Consider the following 25,374-nt stretch of genomic DNA (forward strand, 5'->3'; position numbering starts at 1 on the left):
GTGTACATTTAGGGCTCTCTGTTCAGTTAGGAGCTGCCGTGACATACCTGCGGGCGCCGTCCCTGCAGGGCCAGCAGGGCTGCATCTGACGTTTGGGGAGAATTCTTTCCTAGGGAGCTTGAAACGTCCAAGCCTGTAGACACGGCTGAGAGGTTAGGGGTCCCTGCAGGGAAGCCCCTGCCTCTTGGAGACCCAGGTGTCCATGGGTGGGGGGGGGGGGGGTGGCCGCCGTGCACATGGCTGTCCTTTCCCGTGGGCTTGCACGTGGCCGTCTCCAGTGCCTGCAGCCCCCCTGCATCTGCCTTCCACACACACACACAGGCCACGCTGCCCTGACCCCGCCTCCTGGGTCCCTTCCCTGGGGGTCGCACAGGTAGCTGGGGGAGGGATGCAGCCACCCCCACCCTTGTCAGCAGAGCGATGTAAGGGGCTTACAAAGGGCAAACAGCAACCAGGCAGGCAGGGCCCCTTAACGGGCTCGGGAGGAGCAAAGCCGGTGGACACGGGAGGGCCAGCCAAGTCCAGGAGGCTGGACAGGGGGTCCCAGCGGTATTGCGGGGGGACCCCCCCTCCAGGGGCCAGGGACGGGTGAAAAAGCCCTTTATTTGAGACAGGAGCACACCACAGGATTTATTTGTCCTTCCCCCAGGCGGCCCCGTGTGAATGGCACTGGGCTTTCCCATCCCCCACCCCGCTGAAACCGTCCAGGTGCAGCCGCGAGCAGCCTGTGCGTCCCCGGCGGGCGGAAGCGTCATCTCTCCCCCAACACCTGCACCTCGGCCACCGGACACTCCTCCTGGCTGTCTTGGTCCGGGTCCCAGGCTATCTGCGTGGTCAGGGGGTCGCGGTGAGTGACAGAACCGCGGGGGGCCGGGCCGGTGCAGAACCGACCTTGGCGGGAGGCTCGCCTATCCCGTACCCCCCGGGTGTCGCAGGCCGGGAGCCGGCTCCTCCGCATCACGTTACCTGGCGCACCGCCCAGGGCCCACAGACAGTGCCCGGGCACCTGGCCCCAGACACCCCCCCGGGGCGGGGGCCGCCACGTACCATGCTTCCGTTCTGAAGGTTGTCACTGGTGGGGGGTCTCATGTGAGGGATGCGAGGGAACAGCTTCTGCCTGACCGAGAACCTCGGAGGAGAGAGAAAGACACCTGCTCTGAAACCCGCGCCCACCAGCGCATCACCGGGCACACGCGGCGTCCTCTGGAGGACCCCAGCGAGGCCACGATGCCGTCGGACTCCAACCTCCTTTGGGAGGGGTCCCTGTCCGGCCCCCGGAGAGTCCGGAGACACGCGGGAATGAGAAATCAGAGCCCAGGCGGAGCTGCACCTGCTCAGGCAGCTGCACCTCCCCCCTCGCTCCCCCCTCCCCCCGCCATCCTATCACCATGGCAACCTCCCCCTCCCTGGGTCGGCCTACCCTCCACTCCCAAACCAAGCCCCTGGGCAGGGCGGTCAGCCTGAAGCGGCTGGGAGGGGTGCGCGTGAAGCCTGGAGGCTGACGTGGCAGAAGCCGGAGCTCCGGGCTGGGGGTGGGGGTGGGGGTGGGGCTGGGGGTGGCGAGGCCTGTACCGGGCGCACCGGTCAGGCCGAGCGCGCAGGCATTTGGAAGGGACTCCCGAGTTGCGCTCAGGTGGGAAGGGCCGGGAGGACGCTGCCACCCGCCCGGTACCCGCTGGGTTGGGGAGGGGTCCCAGAGCCCTGTCCGGAGGATGTTAGGGGCGGGAGGCAGGGATGGGGGGCGTCGGCGCGACGGGCGAGGGAGCAGATAGTGCGGGCGTGCGGGGACAAGAAGGGGACGCCGGCTGCGGACCGCCACCTCGCCCACGTGTGCTGGAGGTCCGGGGAGAGAGGGGCACCCAGGAGGCCGCGCTGGGCACCCGGCTCCTTCGGTTCTGCGGGCGCCAGGGGCCAGATGGCGGAAAGCGGGGTCTCGGTGGGAAAAAGGCCGTCGGGGAGGGGAGAAGGACGGCGCTCACCGGGGGCCGGGCGGGGCTCACCTTGCGCAGAGCAGGAGCAGGAGCCCCAGCGCCAGCAGCGTGCCCAGCGCGACCAGCAGGGCGCCCAGCCAGACGGGGAGGCGCGCGCGCTCGCCCGCACACACTAGGGAAGAGGGGCGGGCCGGGGGGCCGCGGTGGGTGCCTCCGCGGGGGCTCGGGGGGGACGCGGTGCCCGGTGCCGGGGGGGCGCGCCTCGCGCAGCGCCGTCCACTTGGGGTCCGCGGCCCCCTGCGCGCGAGGCCGGGCCCCGGGGCGCCCCTCCCACGTCGCCGGCACCCCGATGCCCCGCCCCCCCCACCACCCACGGGCACCGGGGGTGCGATGGCTCAGGGTGCTTAGGGCGCGTCGGGCCGGGGGGTCAGCCGCCAACACCTCCCTCCCGCGATGCGTCCTGGCCGCGCGCTGCCTCCGACCTCGAAGTTAGTACACGGTCACCACGGCTTTCTGCCATCAATTTTGATTTTTTTTTTTTTTTTTTTTAAGGTGCATTGAAAGCTTCATCTTGAAACTGAGAGGGCTGGAGACAGCCGTCTCCGCGCAGCTCCGCGGAAGAGCGTGGACACGCACAGGCCAGCAAAGACGCGAGGGGGGCGGCCACCAGCCCGGGGACGCCTGCAGCCCGCCCCCCCCCCAGAAGCTGGAAGAGGCAGGAGGGGCCCTCCCACTCACCGAAGTGTTGGGGGACACTCCACGGGCCCCACGGTTGGTAGGAGAACGTGGCATCCATGGCTCTTACTTTCGCCGTGTAGGTTCCGGGGTTCCTCAGCTCCAAGAAGCTTTCTTGGGTCTGCGGTGTATAAGAAAGGGCAGGGGACAAAGTCCATTCCGGGTCCACGGCGGAAGAATGGGGCCTTCGAGGGGTTGAGGGGGTGTCCTCCCCATATTCACGTGTTGGGGTCCTAACCTTCAGCAGGTCGGAAGGAAACTTTATTTGGACATAGGGTTTGATGAAGTTGTGATGAGGGGGTCGGATGGCGTACAGTGGACCCCAAGCCAATGTGACTGGTGTTCTTATAAAAGGGGAACTCGGAGACACACGCGCACACACAGGGAGACACCATGTGGATATGGGAGGGAGGCGGCCACCAGCCCGGGGACGCCTGGAGCCCCCAGGAGCTGGGAGAGGCAGGAGGGAGCCTCCCCTGAGCCTCAGCACTTTCCAGCTAGACAGCTGCCCGCAGTGGGGAGATCCGTGTCCCCCCAAAAGACATTCAAGGGGTAACCTGGGGACAGGACCTTATTTGAAAAGAGGGTCTCCGCAGAGGTGATGAAGGGAAGGGTCTGAGACGAGGTCCTCCTGGAGGAGGGGGGCCCTGCATCCTTCCAAGACACAGAAGAGGAGAGACACAGACAGAGGACACGCCCTGTGAAGACGGAGGCAGAGACGGGAGGGAGAGACAGAGGAGAGACGGGAGCATGGGGTCTGTGGCCAGCAGTTAGGGTGTGGAAGCCGCTGCCCCTGCTGCTTGGATGCATTCATTAGTGAATTGCGGCGTGGGGACACTCCCACCAGATCCTGCGGGGTTTGGGGACCAGGGGCTGGGCCTTTAGGGCAGCCCCGGGCAGGCGATAGCGTCTGGGCTGGGGACCCCGGAGCTTCACCTCAGAGTGGAGGGGCAGTAACAGAAATAAGGAGCCTGCACTTGGGATGCGAGATGCAGGGGAGGGAGGGGACACCCACCTCCTGTTTGTAGGCGAGGTTCATGCCCTGCAAGAGAAAAGCAGAGCGTGGGTACCTGACCCCATCCCCAAGAAAGGCCCTTATTTGTCAGAGCAGCTTCAGGTTTACAGAAAAATCGAGGATAAAATAATCAGTCCTTGAGTACAAATAGTATATATAATACGTCTTTACATGAAAAATAGTAAATAGAGGTCACTGAGTGTAACGTATCGATGAACTAAAAAGTACCTGGAGTGGGGATAAATTAGGAGCTTGGGATTAACAGATACACACGACTATACATAAAATAAACAATGAGGACCTGCTGTACAGCACAGGGAACTCTGCTCAATGCTCTGTGATGACCTAAACAGGAAAAGAATCTGAAGAAGTATATATATATATAAAACACAGAATATATCTAGTTAATATGTATAAATAACTGAATCACTCTGCTGTACACCTGAAACGAACACAACATTGTACATCAACTATGTTTCAATAAAGAATTTTCTAAAAAAGTACCTGGTCTTTAAAAATAATAATAATAAAGTTAATAGACTTGATTTTTTTTTTTTTAGCAGTTTTGGGTTAACAGGAAAATTGAGCATAATCACTATGAATAATAAATACTGATACATAAATCAGGGGAAAATAATAAATGTAAGCAAATCACAGAGTACAGGATACCAACCGCCTCAGAAATATTTGGGGTTTCTAATCAATTGACCTTTTTTGAGTCGTTCTGTGTTCGCAGAAAACTTGAATATAAGCAGTAATTGGGTATAAATGATACACCTATAAATAAATTGATGTAATGAGTAAATATAACTAAATAATGGAATATAAAAACACCAGCGAGCTCAAAGATACTCAGTCATTTTCTTTTAATTTATGGACTGGTTTTTTGAGCAGTTTTAGGTTTATAGAAAAGTTGAGTATGAAATTATCAGGACTTGTGTATAAATTATAAATGTACACAAATAGGTAAATACAAAAAATAGATAAACATAAGCAAATAACTGAGTATAAAATATGGATTAGCGCAAAAATACTTGGTCTCTTTTAAATTAGTAGATTTTTGAGTAGAGTTATGGAAAAATTGAGTATAAGCAGTAATTGAACATAGATAATAAGAAATAAAGATATGTAAATGAGTATAAAGTACTGATTAACTCAAAATGCTCAATCTCTTTTTAATTAACAGACTTTTTTGAATAGTTTTGGGTTAGAAACACTGAACAGACAAGGTCCTACTATATAGCACAGGGAGCGCTTGATATAGTTAATATCCTGTAATAAACCATCAGGAAAGGAATATGAAAAAGAATATATATATATATATATGTATAACGGAGCCACTCTGCCATACAGCAGACATTCACACAGCGTTGTCAGTCAGCTACACTGCAGTACTTTTTTTAAAAATTGAGCACAAGCAGTAATTAAGTATAAATACACAAATAAATAACAACAAGTAAACAAGTATAAAATACCACCTAGCTCAAAAATAGCTGATCGTTTTAATCGACTGACTCCATTTTTTTGAGCAGTTTTAGGCTTATGAAAAAACTGAGTGTCACCTGTAATTGAGTGTAAATTATAAATAAATGTAGCATGCACAGAAATAAACATAGTAGATACGTTAATCACTGAGTATAGAATACTCTTTTATTTTAAATTTTTTTAAAAATTAATTTTATTTTATTCTTGGCTGTGTTGGGTGTTCATTGCTCCACAGGCTTTCTCTAGTTGCAGGGAGTGGGGGCTACTCTTCGTTGTGGTGCACGGGCTCCTCACTGCGGTGGCTTCTCTTGTTGTGGAGCATGGACGCTCAGTAGTTGTGGTGGGCTCAGTAGTTGTGGTGCTCAGTAGTTGTGGGCACGTGGGCTCAGTAGTTGTGGTGCACGGGCTTAGGTGCTCCGCGGCATGTGGGATCTTCCCAGACCAGGGCTGGAACCTTGTCCCCTGCACTGGCAGGCGGATTCTTAACCACTGCACCACCAGGGAAGTCCCAAACATATTTTAATAGTAACTTTATTCAGGTATGATTTGCATACAGCAAAGCACAGCTGCAAAGCATGTGCATGAAGCCATCGCCCCCAAATTTCCTGCAGCCCCTCCTGCATGCCTGCCTCCCCGCACCCGCAGCCCTCAGACCTGTCCCTATAGGTCATCCTGAATTTTCCCCTATAATTCATTTCTTTTATAACACTCTTTTTAAACACGCACATCCCTCTGGTTCTTGGCAGATACGATTCCACTGTGTGGCTGTATTTCGTTCATTCCCTCCCTCGGGCTGTGTCCTGTTTGGGGACCGTCATACACGGAGGTGCTATGAACACTCAGGTCCCATCTTTGAGGGGGACTCACGGTGTCATTTCTCGCAGGGGAATAGCACGCTTGGTGACATATGGTCAGAGAGTTTCCCCAGGTGGCTGTTTCGACCTTTTGCTCCTTTTCTGTAGGGTTGTTTATGTTCTGGACGTTGACAGGCAAACACCCCCTCCTCTACCCCAAACTTGCCGGCAACCTATGCAGGCAGTTGCTTTTCCATATCCCGACTTCCTTCCCAATGTCAGCAGTGTCTTTCGCACAGCCAGACGCTTTTAGTTTTGCTGAAGCTCATTGATTTTATCGTTTCTCTTTTCTTTGCAATGTTTCACCTACCCGCAAAGCCCCAGAGTCCAGGGCATAAGACCATTAAGAGAGAGGCCTTCTGTGATCCCTGATGTTTTCTGTGAACCGAAAACTAGTCAAAGAAATTCACGTCTATTGATTAAAAGGACCAAATATTTTTGAGGTCGTTGGTATTTTGCACTCCATTGACGTACATTTATCATTTACTGACTGATATTTATTTACATTTATTATTTTCCCCTGCTGATTTATGTATCATATTATATGTATTATGTATACTCAACGCCCTCAGAAATGCCCCGGGAAACCGTTTACCTTCTGTATCTGCAGCTCGTACTTGAAGTCATTATTCAGGTGACTTCTCACCCACCACTGCATGAAGGAGTAGGTGTGGTTACACCACCTGCTGGTGACATTGGGAGCAGCTAACACCTCTGGGGGCGGGGGAGGAGAAAAAACACTGTGATGAGTAAAGCACGTCAAAAAAAAATTTTTTTTCCCGGAGATACTTTTAAAACCGTCTTGACACGGGGGAGGGAGAAGGGGAAGCTGGGATGTAGTGAGAGAGCAGCACGGACACATACACACCACCAAATGTAACACAGATGGCTAGCGGGAAGCTGCTGCAGAGCACAGGGAGGTCAGCTCGATGATGGGTGATGACCTAGAGGGGTGGGATGGGGAGGGTGGGAGGGAGGCTCAAGAGGGAGGGGTTGTGGGGATATATGTGTACATACAGGTGATTCTCTTTGTCCTGAAGCAGAAACTAGCACAACATTGTGAAGCAGTTATACTCCAATAAAGATCTAAAGAAGGAAAACGCAAGAACAAAACAAAACAAAAAACTCAAAAAGAAACCAAAAAAAAAAAAAAAAAACCGAAACCCAAAACAGGCCTCCTATAATCTCAGGGGGGGAAAGAGAGGAACATGTCATTCGAAGGTTACAAAGTGAGCAAAAAATATCAAAAGACAAGTGAGAAAAACCTGTGGCGATGCTTAGGGTCAATAAGCCTGGACACCAGCTCTCAGAACACGGGCTCGGGGAGACCCCCACCTACCCGGAGACCCTTGCAAAGCCTCTTTCACGTCTGTGCGGGGACGCCGCCCAGAGCAACCCTGTTCTTTTTGTTTCCCTTTCGGCAGTTCCAGTCCCTGGGGCCACCCTCCTCCGGCAGGCGGAGAAAAGCCCAGTGCCGCTGTGCGGTCCCTCCCTCCTGCCCACTGGACCCCCTGGCTCTGCTCAGGCCCCACCGCCGGGGCCGCCTGCCCCCCTCCCTCCCAATGCTGCCCGGGACCAATCCCGCCCCCCGCGACCCTGGCCGCCCGTTCCGCTCCCAGAAGTTCACCCAAAGCCGCTGGCCCAGCCTGGGACTCTGGCCGGGACCCTCCCCGGCTTTCCTGTCACCTGACCGAGACCCCTACCCCGGCACCGTGGGACCTCGCTCCTGCCAGGACCCTCCGGCCGCCCTCTGTGGGCTGTCGCGGGGCTCGGCCCTTCCCCCTCCCTGGGCTGCTCTGCCTCCCTGATTCCCGCCCTGTGAGACCACGTCTGAATCGACAGGACCTATCTGTCAGCTCAGCATCCCATCTGGACCCCCGGCAGGAAGTCCAGGCTCACCACAGGCGTGGTCCCCAGGTCTGCATCCCCTGGTTCTGTGCGCTTACATATCTGGCCACCTCCACTGCCCTCACTTTAGGGGCTGACATCACCCCCCCCCCCACCCCCGCTGGGAACCAGGCCACGGACACTCCGTGTGGACCGCGGGGCTGGGGCTGCAGCCTGCACTGGGTCGCAGGCGGGGCTGCCTGTGGAGGGCAGCCCTTGCCAGGGGGTGCTTGGCGTCTGAGGGACACAGCCTCCGCGTGATGTAAGCTCAGGCTGGGGAGGGCCCAGAGAAAAGGAAAGGCCTCCGTCTTTCTAAGCCAGAGGCCCCCACCGTCTCCCCTTTGGCACGCACCTCTCCGCGCATACGCGTCCCTGCTTCGCGTGGGCCAGCAGGGGCGGCGCTCGGGGGCCAGGTGTTGTGGGGCTTGAAGCTGTTGCCGGTTGGGTGGGGGGTGTCTCGTTTAAGGAAAAGAATATTGACAGAGCTTCGCTAAGATGGGCTTTGTGTTCCGAAAACCTGGAGTCGCTAGATGAAAAGACAAAGACCGGCTACTTTGGAGCTATTTTTTGGACACAGGGCTTGGAGAGAGGCTGCAGGTGTGCATACCCCACCCAGCCTCACGGTGAGTCTGTCCTCAAGGGGGGGCCCCGGAGTCACCTGTTAGGTGTGTTCTGGAAACGCTTCCTTAGGTCCAGGGAACACACCGCAGCTGCTATGAGCTGGATGTCTCTGTCTCCCCAGATTCACATGCGGAAGCCCTGACCCCCCAGTGAGATGGTTTTGGAGGTGGGGCCTTTGGGAGGTAATTAGGGTTGGCTGAGGTCATGAAGGTGGGGCCCGCGTGATGGGATCAGTGCCCTCATACTAAGAGGAAGGAGAGGGGTGGGATGAACTGGGAGATTGGGATTGACATATACACCCGACTATGTGTACAATAGGTAACTCATGAGACCCTGCTGTAGGGCACAGGGAACGCTACCTCGCTGTACGGTGGAAACTAACACAACGCTGTAAAACAACTATACCCCAATAAATAAATAAATAAATAAATTAAATTAAATTAAATAAAAAAAAAAAGAAGAAGAAGAATAGGCACCAGAGCTGCCTCTACTATGTGAGGACACAGCAGCCACGCAGCCACCCGCAAGCCAGGAAGACGGCCCCGCCGGGAACTCACCTGCCCACGCCGGGCTCTCGGACTCCCAGCCTCCAGGACTGTGGGGCACACACACGTGTGACTTAAGCCCCCGGCCTGGAGCGTGCGGTTACAGCCGCCGCCCTCCCCGCCGCCCCCTTGCCCCGCCAGCCAGCCAGCCGCATCTCAAAGCCAAGGGCGGCACAGGGAGCGGGCGCCACCCTTCCCGACGCACCCAGTTTTGCTAATCTGTCCATGGTATCCAAGCAGGGGACGTGGGAGCTGTTGCTGGTGCCCTTGACCAGGAAGCGGGTCTGAGTCTTGGAGAAAACGTAGAAGTCGTCGAAGCGGCACTGGACGTTTGTCCCCCGCGCGTCCCTGCGGTACCGGGCACACGGCCACTGCCGGTGGGACCTGCGGCCGGGGGGAGGGGGGGGCTGGGTCACGAGCGGCCCTGCGGCCCCCGCCCCGGCCCCGGGGAGCCTGGCCAGGCCGCGGCTCACACCTACTCTGGGTTCTCCAGGTAGAGATGGTACTGCACGTCGCCCGGGGCCTCCCGGCCCACTGCCCAGCTGCACGTCAGGAAATCCGTGTCGTGAACCCAGCAGGTCAGGTTTTCCGCGGCCGCCCTCGGGGTCCCTCCTGGGCTTGCAGAGAAGAGGGGAGAAAAAACTGAGTCCCGGGTACACAGCGAGGTCCCGCTGTAGAGCACAGGGGACGGGTTTCCGTACCTTGGGATGAACGCCGGTGGAAAAGAACACGAAAAAGACGGTACATGTATGTGTCACGGGGGCCCTTTGCTGTACAGCAGAACTGAACACAACGTTGTCAATCAGCTACGTGTCAATCAAATAAATTAATTAATTAAAAAACCTGAGTCCCTTTCCAGCCATCCCCGTGAATTCTCACTCGGTTCTAAGAAATGACAGAGGCATCCGGGTACCGCTTACCGTTTCTGCAAGGGTAACAGTTCCCATCCCTGCAAGGCTCTCCGCCCACCCCCCACCCCGTGGCCCTAAATACCCTCACCCGACCCCTCGCTTCCCCACCCTTGCCCACCTAACCCTAACCCTGAGAAACGCCCAATGGTCTTTCAAGAACTCTCTCTCTCTCTTACAGTTTTGCCTACTGTTCCGTCTAAGCCCATGGCCATCAGAACCCTACTTTTAAACAGTAACACATTTTGGATGAAGCCTGAATCCACTAGAGTCTTTTTTTTTTTTTAAGTACTTTAAACATTTCAGTATTTTATTTTTATTTTATTTTTACTTTTTTAAATTAACTAATTAATTTATTGGCTGTGCTGGGTCTTCGTTACTGCGCACGGGCTTTCTCTAGTTGTGGCGAGCGGGGGCTACTCTTCGTTGTGGTGCGCGGGCTTCTCATTGCGGTGGCTTCTCTCGTGGAACACGGGCTCTAGGCGTGCGGGCTTCGGTCGTGGTGGCACGTGGGCTCAGCAGTTGTGGCTCGCGGGCTTAGTTGCTCCGTGGCATCTGGGATCTTCCCAGCTTAGGGCTCGAACGCATGTCCCCTGGCATGTGGATTCTAAACCATTGAGCCGCCAGGGAAGTCCCTCAACTAGAGTCTTGAAAAGCATTTTTTTTTTAATGAAAGGAGAGAAAAAAAAAAACAACCCAGCAACATAAACTGCAATCCCAGCAACTTGGACCCAGAGTTAATTTTTCTTGTTTTCCCCTTCTCAGAGGTGCACAGTTTCTCAACATTACAACTTCCTGACAAAGAGCACAAGAGATGTTCAGACTTGAGGTTGGCGTTCTCTTCGTTCAAACTGAATTCTTCTGTACATGTCATCAGACAATTTGCTTGGCATGAGGAAAATGATAAAACTCTGTTCTCAAACTAAAAAATAACACCAAAAAAAAAAAAACCCTACAAAAAACCCCCAAACCAAAAACAACATCAACAACAAAAAACTTGCACTATGTTTGTATAGTTCTGTCCATTCACGCAGGTCCCATGCATGGAATTGCATGAGACCCTCCGAGATGGTCCTTTCTCCCCCACGAAGTGACATCCCTGCAGACCCATCCAAGTGAAAAGCCACTCTTTCAAGAGCAGTAGCAAATGAAATCCCAAAAGAGCATCGTCCCCTCACCTTCCTCAGGGTACAGAATCCATGCAGAGAACGGCTGACCTTTGGTCACCTGGATGCTGTAGTTTGTCACTTGGCACGGCAAGTTGAGAAAACTGCAGTACGTCTTATTCCGTACCTGACAGAGATACAGCAATGTATTTACAATTAGGGGAGAATCATAATATAAAACACTGAGTCTTCTCATTAAAAAAAAGGGGGTGGGGGACTTCCCTGGTGGTCCAGTGGTTAGGACTCCACACTCCCAACGCAGGGAACCCGGGTTCCATCCCTGATCAGGGAACTAGATTCCACATGCCGCAACTAACAGTCCACGTGCCACAGCTAAGACCCGGCGGAGCCAGAATAGATAAATAAATATTAAAAAAAAAAAGTAAGAAAACGATAGGTTTTCTTTAGTATTCCTCAATGTCCAAAGCTGGCATCTCAGTATTATTATTATTATGGTTATTTTGATTCTTGTCAAATCTTTTTTTTTAAATTTTATTTACTTATTTATTTATTTATTGGCTGCGTTGGGTCTTCATTGCTGCACACGGGCTTTCTCTAGTTGCAGTGAGCAGGGGCTAACTCTTCGTTGTGGTGCACAGGCTTCTCATTGTGGTGGCTTCTCTTGTTGCGGAGCACGGGCTCTAGGCTCTCGGGCTTCAGTAGTTGTGGCACATGGGCTCAGTCGTTGTGGCACACAGGCTTTGTTGCTCTGTGGCATGTGGGATCTTCCTGGACCAGGGCTGGAAGCCGTGTCCCCTGCACTGGCAGGCAGATTCTTAACCACTGCGCCACCAGGGAAGTCCCTGGAGTCTCAGTATCCATAGAGAGATGGGGGGGGGGTGCGGGGGTGGGATGAAAATGAGGAAACCCTCACACAAAGTAAAAAATATCCTAGAAGGTTCTAGGACAGAGTTGGCAGAATGCCTTAAGGTTTTGAGAAGATATTTAACCATTTGGCCAAGAATGTGATGGTATATATATATATGGAATCTAGAAAAATGGGACTGATGAACCCAGTGACAGGGCAAGAATAGAGATGCAGATGTAGAGAACGGACTTGAGGACACGGGGTAAAGGGGAAGCTGGGACGTAGTGAGAGAGTAGCAGTGACATATACACACGACCACATGTAAAACAGATGGCTAGTGGGACGCTGCTGCAGAGCACAGGGAGATCAGCTCGATGATGGGTGACGACCTAGAGGGGTGGGACAGGGAGGGTGGGAGGAAGGCTCAAGACAGAGGGGAGATGGGGATATATGTACACACACAGCTGATTCATTTTGTTGTACAGCGGAAACTGGCACAACAATGTAAACCAATTATACTCCAATAAAGAGTTTAAAAAAGAAAAGGAATGTGATACAGTAATGATGCACCTATGAAACACTGGGCCAACAGAGGATACGTTGAGGAAAGGAAAGTATTACGTTCAGAAGAAACAAACATCTGTGGGAGAAAGGAGAGAAAAATCCCCGTGAGCCCCATGGCTCGGGTGTGAATTACGTTTACGTGGTTACAGTAAACTGAATATTTGCCGAGAGGACAGAGAGCAGAGGGTGGCAGCTACCTGCAAGGTGATGTGGCGGTAGGAAATAGAGACTGAAGCCTCCTGTTCCTCAGGAGAAAAAGCAACACATTTTGCCTAAAGCACATTAATCAAGAACTTGTGTTATATAGAGACGCAGAAGTCTACAACAGCAGAATCGGGTTTAAAAAGTTGAAAAGTGATGTCTCACCGAAAAGCTCTTTTGTCATAACAAACCCTGTACAACTATTTTCCTCTTTAAACTCAAAGTACAGGTATCACTTTGATTAAAAAAACTAATACACAGAAAAGCGGGGGTGCGAGTACGGGGCAGTGGATGGTGGAGGGGCCCGTGTTTCCCGAGCTCTCACTTTCAACCGGGCTTGGTTCTCTACCTGCAATACCTCAGCCCATTTCCACACCAACCCCGTCCAGTGGGTACCATTCTGGGCGTCTTCCAGATCAGGAGCCCCGAGCCGCGGTGCCCAAACGACCCCACATTCCACAGCTGAGCCCAGGAGTAGAACCCGTGTCTCTGCGATGCTGAGTGCATGGAAGACGGTTTACCTTAGTGAAAGCTTTCGCGTTGATGGAACACGTTACTTCAGAAACATTTCCGTGGAGTTCCCAGGTCAGTCTTTTTCTTTCTGGATCCATCCTTAGGCTCTTAATCGGTGGGTCTGCATCAGAAACGTGTACAGGTCAGAGTCTGCAAAGATGCATAAGCCTTGTCCCACTGAGCGAGTCCTTGGGAAGTCGCGTTCTACACGGAGAAGGCGCTGCCCCAGCAGGCAGAGGCCACGAATCTGCAGCAGCTTTTTGTGATCTCAGCAGCTCAGCCTCCCGAGGATGGGGAAAACAGTCAGAAACGCACATCACTCCTGCCCTCCGTGTTCACGCGAGATGTACCTTTCATAACCACGGAGGTCAAAGAATGCCGTTTTCCCTGAAAACAAATTCAGGCTGAGAGACTCGGCTCAGTGTCTGCTCTACAGAGAGATTTTAGGATATTTCGCAAGTTGCAACCGAAATTTTAATGTAGGGACTTCCCTGGTGGTTCAGTGGTTGAGACGTCGTCTTCCCATGCAGGGGGTGTGGGTTCTGTCCCTGGCTGGGGGGGTAAGATCCCACGTGCCTCGTGGCGAAAAAACCAAAACATAAAACAGAAGCAATCGTGTCACAAATTCAATAAAGACTTTAAAAATGGTCCACGTTAAAAAATCTTTAAAAAAAAGGAAATTTTCACCATATATAAAAATATATAAAATTTAATGCAATATATTTTTAGTGTATATATAAAATGTAATACATAAAATATATACATTTTAAATGTAATATATGTTAAATGTAATATACAAAATGTATATATAATGTAGTATATAAAATGTGTTTATACATAAATATATATAATCAAATGTATATTTTCATAAAATAGGAGGCATCATCTTTATACAATGATATTTCTGTTCTCAGACTGTTGGAGGTATTCTCATTTTGTTGGAAAATCATCCAGAGTGCATGCATCCCAATACATTTTGCAGTGGAATCAAAGCTCGTACATCTTCACATGATGCCGTCGATGCGGACGCAAGTCAAAGTTCTCAGAGTTTTATCAGCCACTTGCTTCAGGAACCAGTCACACAGAGCCAATCACTCAAAGCTACAAGGGTTCAGCAGACACGTCTTCAGGTTTTACCTGTGACCCCTCATTTAAGGGATTTTGAGGAAATGACTGTGTAGAAGCGGCAAGCCCTGTGATCAGTGATCAAGATGAACAACCTTAGCTGGACCTGGAAGACCTAACCCTACGAATATTTCGGTTTCTGGTATTACTGTCTCCCAACCTATAAGGATAATTTATTCCTTAAAAACCAACCTGCCTAAGGAAATGTCTTACAAAGGAAAATGTCATTTTTAACGGATTCTTATGCTTCAAAATGTATATTCACTTCTTGGGGCTTCCCACTGGTGGCGCAGTGGTTGAGAATCCGCCTGCCAATGCAGGGGACATGGGTCTGAGCGCTGGTCCGGAAAGATCCCACATGCCACGGAGCAACGAAGCCTGTGTGCCACAACGACGGAGCCCACATGCTGCAACTACTGAAGCCCACGTGTCTAGAGCCTATGCTCTGCAACTAGAGAAGCCACTGCAATGAGAAGCCTGTGCACCACAATGAAGAGTAGCCCCTGCTTGCCACAACTAGCAAGTCTGTGCACAACAACAAAGACCCAATGCAGCCAATAAAAATAAAATAAATTAATTAATTTAAAAAAAAAGGAAAAACCAAACAGAATTTTTAGAGGTAGAACATACAGCATCCAAGATGAAAAAATTCACTTGGATGAACTTGAAGACAGTAGACACAATCCTTGCTGAAGCCCCCAAAGAAAAATATTTGAAGAAACTATGGCCAACCATTTCTCTACCTTAATGAAAATTATAAACCTACAAGCCCAAGAAGCTCAAAAACCCTACACAGGATACATGGACACACAGGTTACCAACAAATACACAAAGAAACAAACACAAATTCTAAGAGACATCATCCTCAAATGCCTTTTTAAAAAGTGATATCAAGAAAATCTTTAAAATAACCAACGGAAAAAAGACACAGCACCTATCAGAGAACAAAGATAAGGATTTCTGCTGATTTCTCTTTAGAAACAATGGGAGACAGAAGATAACAGAACGACTTCTCCAAATGCTGAAAAGAAATTGTTTTTCAAGAAAACAATACAGGGACTTCCCTGGTGATGCAGTGGTTAAGAATCCGCCTGCCAATGCAGGGGACATGGGTTCCAGCCCTAGGCCGGGACGATCCCACATGCCGTGGAGCAACTAAGCCCGTGTGCCACAACTACTAAGCCTGTGCTCTAGAGCCCAAGAGCCACAACTACCGAGCCCACGTGCTGCAACTACTGAAGCCCACGCACCTAGAGCCCATGCTCTGCAGCAAGAGAAACCAGTGCACTGAGAAGCCCGAGCACAGCAATGAAGAGTAGCTCCCGCTCTCCACAACTAGAGAAAGCCCACACATGGCAATTAAGACCCAACACAGCCAATAAATAAAAAATAAAATTAAGTAATTAAAAAATACCTTTCTGATTGCCATATATACAGTACTAATAAGAAAAAAATCCAATTGTGCACTTTAAATATATGCAGTTTACTGTATGTCAATTATATCTCAATAAAAGTTGTAAAAAATTACTCAAAAAAATATACTTTTTATAGTGACAAAAAGTGAAAGCGCTTTTTTTGTTTGTTTTTTCTTTGTTTTTTGTTTTTGTTTTTTGCCAGAAAAGCAGGTCTGTAAGAAATGCTAAATGAGCCTCTTCTGGCTGAAGGAAAAATCACCAGATGGAAACGGAGATCTACAGGAAGGAATGTGGAAGCAAGGGGAACAGAGATGCACCTGTAAGCAAAGCAGAAATAATAAACATGTAGGCAAACATATAAAACGTCCCCATTTTTAATACTCTCAGAAGATAATTGTTTCAAACAAAAATGTTTACAGTGTATTGTGGCCTTTACGAGGTACACAGATGTACTTGTGTGACGTGGCATAAAGGATGAGACAGGAAGTAACAGCATAACAGTATCCTGTTTCCAGATGCCCACATTCTCTGTGAGGCGGGAGAACATTATCTGAAGACAGTGTGTGTTGTATTCCTGATCTTAGAGGAACCACACAATCAGTGGAACAAAGAGGGCTAGCCCCAAAGTCAATGGCAGAGGAAAAAACAAAACAAAACTAAAAAATAACCGAAAAGAAGTCAGGTAAGGAGAGGGGGAAAAAAAAACAACTAAAAAAAATAGCAAACAAATAGCCAAATGGTACAATTAATCTCAATCATATTAATAATTGCACTGGGAATTCCATGGTGGTGCAGTGGTGAAGGATGCAATGGCCACACCTGTAAAGCTTTTAGAAGAGAGGTTGTAACTTTTCTAATCCTAGTAATATCTTTTAAAATAAATGTACTTTTAAATTAAAAAAAAAAAAAAAAGAATCTGCCTGCCAATGTAGGGGACACGGGTTTGAGCCCTGGTCGGGGAAGATCCCACATGCCGCGGAGCAACTAAGCCCGCGAGCCACAACTACTGAGCCCACATGCTGCAACTACTGAAGCCCGTTTGCCTAGAGCCCGTGCTCTGCAACAAGAAGCCGCCGCACTGAGAAGCCCCCCCCTCGCCACAACTAGAGGAAGCCGGTGCGCAGCAACGAAGACCCAATGCAGCCAAAAACAAACAAGCAAATAAATAAATAAATTTATTAAAAACATAATTGCATTGCATGCAGATGGTCTAAACCCTCCAATGAGAAGGAAAGTCGGTCAGACTAGATTTTAACAATACCCTACAGGATGCTGTCTGCAAGAAAAGTACTTTAAAGACAGTTTAAATCACAAGAACAGGAAAGCATATTTTATGCAAACTCTAATCCTATAAAACCTAGGACTGCTATGTTAATATGGGACAAAGCAGACTTCAGGACAAGAAATATTTCCAGGGATAAGAAGGGACCGTCTCAAGTGATAAAGTAGCCAATTCATCTTAACGGTCATTTTGAAAATACACGAGACATAAGCAGTACCTCCACTCTAACTGACGGAACAAATGGACGCAAAACGGGAGGGACATACGGGACCTGAACAGAATGTCAACAATTGGACCTAATTCACATTGCTGGGACATTCTAACCAATGATAGGCCGTGTACTGGCACGGGGAGTGGTCCGTCCTTTTAAAAAGACGTAAATCATTCATGCTATATATATATTCTCTGACCACAATGGGATTAAATTCGAGATCAGTCTTTTAAAATCTGGGACACAGCCCATATTTGCAGACAAAACGACACACTGATAAATTACCACTTGTGTCCTAGAAGACATCACAGGAAATGTAGAAAATAATTTGAACTGAATGAAAATGAAAGCAGAAAAAAAAAAAAGAAAAAAGAAAAGAAAAAGAGAAAAAAGTGTGGGGTGCAGCCACAGCAATGCTTACAAGGAAATTTATAAGATTAAATACTTATGTTGGGAAAAAATGAGTTTAAATTCAAGAATCTGGGTTTCCACATGAAGACGTTAGACAAGAACAAATTACACTGAAAAGAAATTAAACCTAAAGTAAAATCCCTTAAAAAAAAAAAAAAAGGAACAAAAAAATCAATGAAAAAGAAAATGGAAAAACTAGATAGATTGCCAAGGAAAGCAAAACCTGGTTCTATGCAAGGGGCAATAGAATTGAAAAACCTCTCTCTCGCTACACTGATCAAGAAAAACAAAAAGGGGAAGGACAAAAAAAAGAAGACAGATTTTACGGTTGAAACAGGGGACACTGATACAGAGCCTGTAGATATTGAAAGTAAAATTGTGGGTGATTGGAACAAATTTATGCCAACACATTCAACAAAGTATGGCGTGAACCAGCTTCTTGAAAGACACACATTCGCAACGCTGGCGTAAATGGCCAACCTGAAAAACCCTGTAAATATCAAAGGAATAGAATATACAATAAAAACGCTTCCCTGAAAGAAAACCCCGGGCACAGGTGGTTTTGCGGCCGCATTCCACCAGCAGTTTAAAAAAGAGATAGCATCGATGTGCAGAAACTTTCAAAGAGCAAAGGAAAGGCGGGAAATGTGTTCTGACCTATTTTACGAGGCCAGTGTTACCCCGATACCAAACAGAAAATGCTAGTACATCGAGTAAAACCGGTGTATAAAACCTGTAACCCCTCCTGACCCAAGAGATTTTCTCCAGGAAGGCAAGGTTATTTTAACTATTTTACTGTTATTTAATATAATATTAATTAATATAGTATAGATAATATATTATTGACATATAGTATATAATATATTAATATATAATTTATTAATGTATATTATATATAACATATTAATGTATATCAGATAAATATAAGTATATTACATATAACATATTATTAATATATTATATGATATATTATTAATATATATTGTATATGACTAATATATATAGAATATTATTTAATATTATTATTTTACTATTATTTTAATTATTTTACTATAATTCACCCTTTTCATAGAAACCTGATGATCTTCTCAACAGAAGCAGGAAAACATGTTGACAACATTTGACACCCCTTTGGGATTAAAAACTCTCTAGACACGGAAGAAAAAGTCCTTCCCCTGATAAATCTATGAAAACTCCTTGGGCTCATTCAGACTCAATGATGAAGACTAAGCACGTCTCCCCATGAATCGAAGGAGGCAAGGTATCTGGTTCCAATGCTTCTATTTCACCGTGTCCTTTACTCACGGCCCCTCTAATGCAATCTGACCAAGGTTGTAGTTTCAGGGGGTTTTGAGAGGAAATGTTCGCATTTTGGAGCCTGCTGACGGCTTCCTTCAGTTTTCAGCTCCTAGAAAGCTACTCACTTCCGCCTGTGGTCAGTGACCGTAGAATACCCACGGGCATGAAGTGACCACAAACGTGGCTGCAGCCTCGGCCCCAGGACAAGAAGCACAGACAAAGGCAGGACGGGGGGGTGAGGGCCTGAGACACGGAGGAAGCCCCCTCCCTTCCAAGACCTCCTGCCTCTCCCAGCCCCCCTTGTCACCGGCTGCAGCCACGTGACTGAGTTTGACTCAAGGAAATCGACACAAGCAGCGTGTGGTCCTTTTAGTTTGGACCCCTGAAAGCTCCTGCAGGATGCTTCTACAAACTCCTGCAAGGAGAGTGATGGCGCTTCCCGGGTCCGTCCTGACGTGAGGATCCCGGGTCAGTACACGGAACAGAGCCACCTGGGATGGACGGAACTGTGTCCGACCCCCTGCCCCCCAAATCATGCTGGAGTCCTGACTCCCAGGACCTCAGATATGGCTTTATCTGGAAATAGCATCAGTGCAGATGTAGTTCAAGATGAGGTCCTGTGGCAATAGTGTGGACTTAACCAATCCCACTGGTGTCTTTCTTAACGGGGGGAGTTTGGATACATGGACACACACACAGGGAGAACCCCCTGTGAACACGGGAGGGAGGCGGCCACCAGCCCGGGGACGTCTGGAGCCCCCAGACGCTGGAAGAGGCAGGAAGGACCCTCCCCTGGAGCCTCCAGAGGGAGCCCAGGCCTGGGACACCTTGACCTCAGAACAGAACCTTATTTGGAAATAGGGTCTCTGCAGGTGTGATGACGTGAAGGGTCTGAGATGAGGTCCTCCTGGGTGAGGGGGGCCCTACATCCAGTGACAGGGTCGTTTTAAGACACAGAAGAGGAGACACAGACACAGAGGAGAAGCCCCATGAAGATGGAGGCAGAGACGGGAGGGAGGTGGCCACCAGCCCAGGGACGCCTGGAGCCCCCAGACGCTGGAAGAGGCAGGGAGGACCCTCCCCCTGGAGCCTCTGGCGGGAGCTCAGCCCTGGGACACCTTGACCTCAGATGTCTGGTCCCCAGGGCTGGGATAGAAACCTATCTGTCACTGAAGCCCTCCAGACTATAGTATTTTGTTAAGGCAGCCGGAGCTGCGTAAGACGGCACCTCCTAGGAGACGGATACGAACGCCCTCAGCGTGCGCACACACACGCACACACACCCTGTGACCTGCGCTACTCGAGGAAGGAAGAAACTTCTCACGGTTACACAATGTTGTGGCCGTGCCCGCAGCACAGGTCACCCTGGGCTGATGCAATCCCCCAGCACCCAGGGCGGGGGGTGGGGTGGGGGGGGACCGGCGCTGCGTCTGCTGCCTGAAGCCTGGTCCACGTCTGCGTGTTGTGGGAATCGGACCGGAGGCCAAAGTAGACATCACCCCCACTGGCCCCTGTCCGGGGTCCGCTGGGCAGCCAGAGGAGTCCTGATGGGACGGGCTTCTCTTCAGAGCCTTCCCAGGACAGCACGCACGCCTGCCGGGCACCGTGTCACCTTTCATCCTGTTTGCATCCCGGTCTTTGCACACCCGGGCTGGGTGCGGTCACTGCTGGGCGCCCAGGAGGTGTCCGGTCTCCATTCCCCGCAGAGCCGAGGGAGTGGGCTCCCCTTGGGGGTCATGGGCGCTCTCCTCCTGCACCCGAGTGGCTCCCCACGCCCTGCGCCACCCGGGACATTCTCTGCCGGCCGCACCTGTCACCTGAGGGCAGCGGCCACTGACAGCGAGCGGTGGGCAGGGCGGCTTGGGTATCGCCATCATTTGTCCTCAGCTCCATATCGAATGTTACCATCGAATCTCACTATCCTTTCGCGAGTCCTTTCCTATCCGTCATCATCATCACTGAGAGTCCTGGGACCCTCCCGGACGCCACGGAGACCCTGGTTTACCCCCCGTGCCCCTTAAATCTCAGCTACGGACGTGAGAAAAACAGGATGGAGTTGCCCCCAAATGCATCTTACCTTTGCAAAGCTCCAGACGGTGCATCTTTTATTACACCGGTGTTTCTATCATCTTAGCTCCGGAGGCCAGGATGCTGTAGGCTTGCTTCCTCCCGGAGGCTCGGAGGGAGAACCTGTGGGAGCTGGAGAATCTCTCCAGCTTCTGGTGGCTGTGCTCCCCACCCCCCACGCCCCCAATTCCTAGGCTTTCCTGCTTGTAGACGCATCATCCCAATCTCTCCCCGTCACCATGGTTTCTCCCCGTGTCTGTGCCTGGGTCCAAATCTCCTCTCTTCATCAGGACACCCATTATTCCGGATGAGGGTCCAACCACACGACCTCATCTTAACTCAAGGATATCTGTAAAGGTCTTATTTCCAAGTAAGTCCCATTCACAGGTTCTGTTGGTAAGAATTTCTTTTTTTTAAATTAATTAATTTATTTTTTGATTTATTGGCTGTGTTGGGTCTTTGTTTTGGCGCGTGGGCTTCTCAGTGCGGTGGCTTCTCTTGTTGCAGAGCACGGGCTCTAGGCACGCAGGCTTCAGTAGTTACAGCACGAGGGCTTAATAGTTGTGGCTTGTGGCTCTAGAGCACACGGGCTCCGTAGTTGCGGCACACGGGCTTCGCTGTCCCGCGGCATGTGGGATCTTCCCGGACCAGGGCTTGAACCCGTGTCCCCTGCACTGGCGAGGGGATGCTTAACCACTGAGCCACCAGGGATGTCCTGGTCAGGACGTCGGCACATGAATTCAGTGAGGACAGAGTTCAACCCGTGACCCTGATCTCTCCACGGCCTTCTCCCCACCCGGGAAGAGGGTGGGAGTAAATTTGAGATAACTGCCGGGTGCCAGTGCCCCGGCTACACCAGGACCTCCGGATGCAGCGTCCTGACCGTATGGGGCCGGGCATCCTGGCTGCGAGGTACCGGTTTTGCAAGATGCACCCGCCGTGGGGGGTGTGAGCGGAGGGCTGCACGGGGAGCTGTGTGCGTCCTCTCTCACGGCGGCCGAGCACCCCGCCCGCGACCCCAACGCGAACCGTGGAGCTCAACACCGACACGGCCCCGGGGACCCACCGACGGCACGGGGCGTCGCCTACCCTGGTCTGGTGGCCGCCGGCCGAAGACGGGCGTGAGGAGCACGGCCAGGAGCAGCGCCGGCCGGAGCAGAGCCATGGCCAAGGCCGCAGCCGCGGGGGCCTCCGGGCGCCAGCTGCGGGAGGAGAGACAGGGACCAAGTTGGGGGGGCTGGGGGAGGGGCGGGGGGAGGGGCTGGGGGGCCGGGACCCCCGGGGAGGGGCGCCTCCTGTGCGTGCGAGCACGTGCGTGTGTCTGCGTGCACCTGGGGGCGGGCACGTGCGTGTGTCCGCGTGCACCTGGGGGCGGGCACGGGCGTGTGTACGCGTTTTGTGTGTGGACCTGTGTACATGACATGCCTGTGTGTGCACGTGTTACCTGTGTCTGCGTGTCTGTGTGTCACGTGTGCGTGTCTGCGTGCACCTGGGGGCGAGCACGTGGGTGTGTATGCGTTTTGTGTGTGGACCTGTGTACATGACATTCCTGTGTGTGCACGTCTTACCTGTGTCTGCGTGTCTGTGTGTCACGTGTGCGTGTCTGCGTGCACCTGGGGGCGAGCACGTGCGTGTGTACGCGTTTTGTGTGTGGACCTGTGTACATGACATGCCTGTGTGTGCACGTGTTACCTGTGTCTGCGTGTCACGTGTGCGTGCGTGTCTGCGTGTGTGCAGGCGTGCACGTGTGTGTGTGTGTGTGTGTGTGTGTGAGCCTGGCTAGAAAGCTGCCGCCCTGCGGGCTGAGCTGGCCCTTGGCCGCAGCCCGGTCCCGGAACCCGGGGGGCAGCGTCCACGCAGCAGCAGGAAACGCTGAGCTCACGAAACAGTGGAAGGAAGTGTAATTAACAGCATGAAATCAACGCGGCCGAGTTTCCTGACCCGACCGGGTTACGGTAAGCAAATCCTGTGCGGTCTCGGCGTCTCCGCCAGAACGGCCCCCTGGGTCCCCGTGAAGCCCCCCGCCCCCCAGCGCAGGCGGGCTCTCCCAGACCCTCCCCCGGGGGCCCACCTTCTGCACCTCCCGGGCCCCCGGGACGGGGTCTCCCGAGGGACCCCCCCCCCGCCCCGTTCCTCCCCACCCACCCGAGTCACGCGTGCAGACGTCGCCCAGGGGCGCCCACCTAGGCAGCGCCTCGGACCCTCGCCTGCCTCGGAGGGCCGCCCCCTCAGCAGGGCCTCGGTCTCTCTGTGCCCGGCAGGGTCACCCCAAAACCCGCACCGCCCCCTCCCCAGCCATCCCACCTGGAGCACCTTGGCTGGGATTGAGGAGGGGGCCGAGGGCTCTCTCCACCCGGTTCGGGGCCTTCCCGGACCCCCCCATCAGGAGACCCAACGCGGACTCCGTCCATCCGGGGTCTCAGCTGCTCCCCCCGTCCAGGCCTGGGGCTCCCACGAGATTCCCCGGGACTGAACTGGTCCCCCAAAGTGCGAGCTTTCACACACATCCACGCCACAGGCTGACACCCAGCGTCCTTCTTGCTGACCTCGGGGGGAGGGTCCCAGAGACCCCTTTCCAGGGCAAGGCAGCAGGTGAGATCCAGAACTGCCCGTCGGGGAGGCACCCCGGGACGGATGCCTGGCAGTCCACTTGTAAGACAGGGATTGGGGGGGCAGGGCCGTTCAATGCCGTGCTTACGGAAGGTCCGAGCAACGCATCCGCGGGGACAGAAAGACCGGAACTGTGCAGAAATACCGGAGGAGGACGCTACCTAGGGCTTGTCTTGAACTGATGAAGACAGGCCCCGTGGGTGTCCCCGGGAGGGGTGGCCGTCTGCTCCCGCCTTCTGCTCAGGTGTGCCGAGCCCCACAGCACAGGTACACAGGGCTCCAGCCTCGGGACGTCCACCCGTCCACAGGCCTCTCGCCTCGCTCGGGGAAGCGCGCATCCTTGAAAGCCCCACATTGCACGAATGTCATCATTGTATCCTGCTCCCCCCTCCAAAAAAAACAAAAATCGCTCGGACAGAGCCGAGTCCAGGGATGGCGCTGGGGTCAAGCAGAGCAGGGCCGAGGTTAAGGGGCCGTGGGGCTCTGTACCCCAGCAGCTCGCGTGTCGAGGTCTGGGGGCACCTGTGAGCCGGAAAGAGTTGGGGGCTGCTGTGGCTGGGGGGAGCCTCTCGTCCTGGGAAGGGCGCTCCGTCGAGCGCATTCCCTCGGCCAGCGCGCAAGACCCGACGCGAGACACGGAGGCGGTCAAGACGCCCCCGGCATCCGTCCCAGTACAAGGGTGACTGCTGCCCCGCGCCCCCGCTAACCCGGAGTAGCGGGACACAGCATCCTCCTCCCCGCGCGTGAAGTCTTTGAACGCGGGGTGTGTTGCTGCAGATGACGTCTCTCATCGGACAAGACCCACGTTCATCTCCCGGCTGTCCCCCCGGGGGCTGGCGGTCCCTCCTGAGGCTCCAGGGACAGCAGTGGAAACCACCTGCCTTCCTCCCCCTCCCCCGGGGGGGGTCTTACCTGGGATGCAGAGCACAGTCGGGCCGGAGAGAGGCGGCCCCTCCCGGCGCTGGTCCAGCCGGCCTGGGGGTGGGCCGCGCGCTCCAGCCTCGTAATGTCCCTGTGGCCGGGCTGCTCGCAGCCTCCGGAAAGAGAGAGCTTTTTTCCCCCCCCTACTCAGTGTTTTTATAGCCTCCGGGCGCGGCCCCACCCCTAAATAATCAGCCCCAATGAGGCAGTGGGGGATGTGTTGAGGGTGTGACCAGGGCTGGGAACCCTCCCCACCCCCATCCCTGAACTCAGAATTAGAAACCGGGGTCAGGAACCTGCCCGCAGCTCTGTGCTCTTCCTGGAAGGAAGACTCTTTCTTTCAAAGTATTCTTTTCCTGTTCTCACTTTTGTCTGTAAAGTTCCTTTTTGTTGCAATGCTAATGACCGCCTGCCAGTCACCCCGGGCTTGGGAAATTCCCTAGAGCCCAGTCCTGGGGGCGCCGGCCAGCGTGAGTGGCCGGAGCCCTGGCCGCCTGCCTTTCAGGTCCCGTCGGAAGGACCCCTCGTGCCTGAGGGAACAGGGAGCTGGCCCCGGTCCCCGATGGGCTGGCTGCCCTGGGCTCACGCAGCCAAGTCCTGCCCTCGCCCGACACCTGTCATCTCTTCTGTCACCGCCCCCAAGCTCCAGCCCCATCCGCCCATCCCCCCACCGTCTCCCTGAGGCAGGTCTTGCCTCCTCCAGCGTTTCCTGTCTTCCCCTTGCACCCCCAGATGCACATCCACCTGGAATCCCAGAGCGTGATTTACTTAGAAACAGGGCTGTCCCACGTGTCGTGGAT

At 52.5% G+C, this 25,374-nt stretch overlaps 1 protein-coding gene across 1 annotated transcript; it reads right to left on the minus strand.

The window, feature by feature from the left end:
* Nucleotides 1–530: 530 nt before the first annotated feature.
* On the minus strand, nucleotides 531–24,686 carry IL3RA (interleukin 3 receptor subunit alpha). Its single transcript, XM_057717813.1, has 12 exons — nucleotides 24,566–24,686; nucleotides 22,133–22,245; nucleotides 13,242–13,354; nucleotides 11,160–11,274; nucleotides 9,553–9,685; nucleotides 9,279–9,457; nucleotides 6,616–6,734; nucleotides 3,682–3,708; nucleotides 2,670–2,787; nucleotides 2,001–2,103; nucleotides 1,048–1,129; nucleotides 531–826 (listed from the first exon to the last, which is right to left on the minus strand). Exons 2-12 carry the CDS (start codon nucleotides 22,206–22,208, stop codon nucleotides 752–754), a joined length of 1,140 nt encoding a protein of 379 aa, XP_057573796.1. The 5' UTR covers nucleotides 22,209–22,245; nucleotides 24,566–24,686; the 3' UTR covers nucleotides 531–751.
* Nucleotides 24,687–25,374: the final 688 nt, after the last annotated feature.

The sequence above is a fragment of the Hippopotamus amphibius genome, chromosome X (genome assembly GCF_030028045.1).
Source record: "Hippopotamus amphibius kiboko isolate mHipAmp2 chromosome X, mHipAmp2.hap2, whole genome shotgun sequence".
Taxonomy (NCBI): Eukaryota; Metazoa; Chordata; class Mammalia; order Artiodactyla; family Hippopotamidae; genus Hippopotamus; species Hippopotamus amphibius.

Excerpts from the sequence above, each read along its gene's own strand:
- IL3RA (XM_057717813.1), bottom strand. The coding sequence starts at position 22,208 with ATGGCTCTGCTCCGGCCGGCGCTGCTCCTGGCCGTGCTCCTCACGCCC. Across the intron at positions 2,788-3,681 it reads ACCTCGCCTACAAACAGGAG|ACCCAAGAAAGCTTCTTGGA; the intron begins GTGGGTGTCCCC and ends TATACACCGCAG. Across the intron at positions 2,104-2,669 it reads GAGTGTCCCCCAACACTTCG|TGTGTGCGGGCGAGCGCGCG; the intron begins GTGAGTGGGAGG and ends CCTCTTCCCTAG.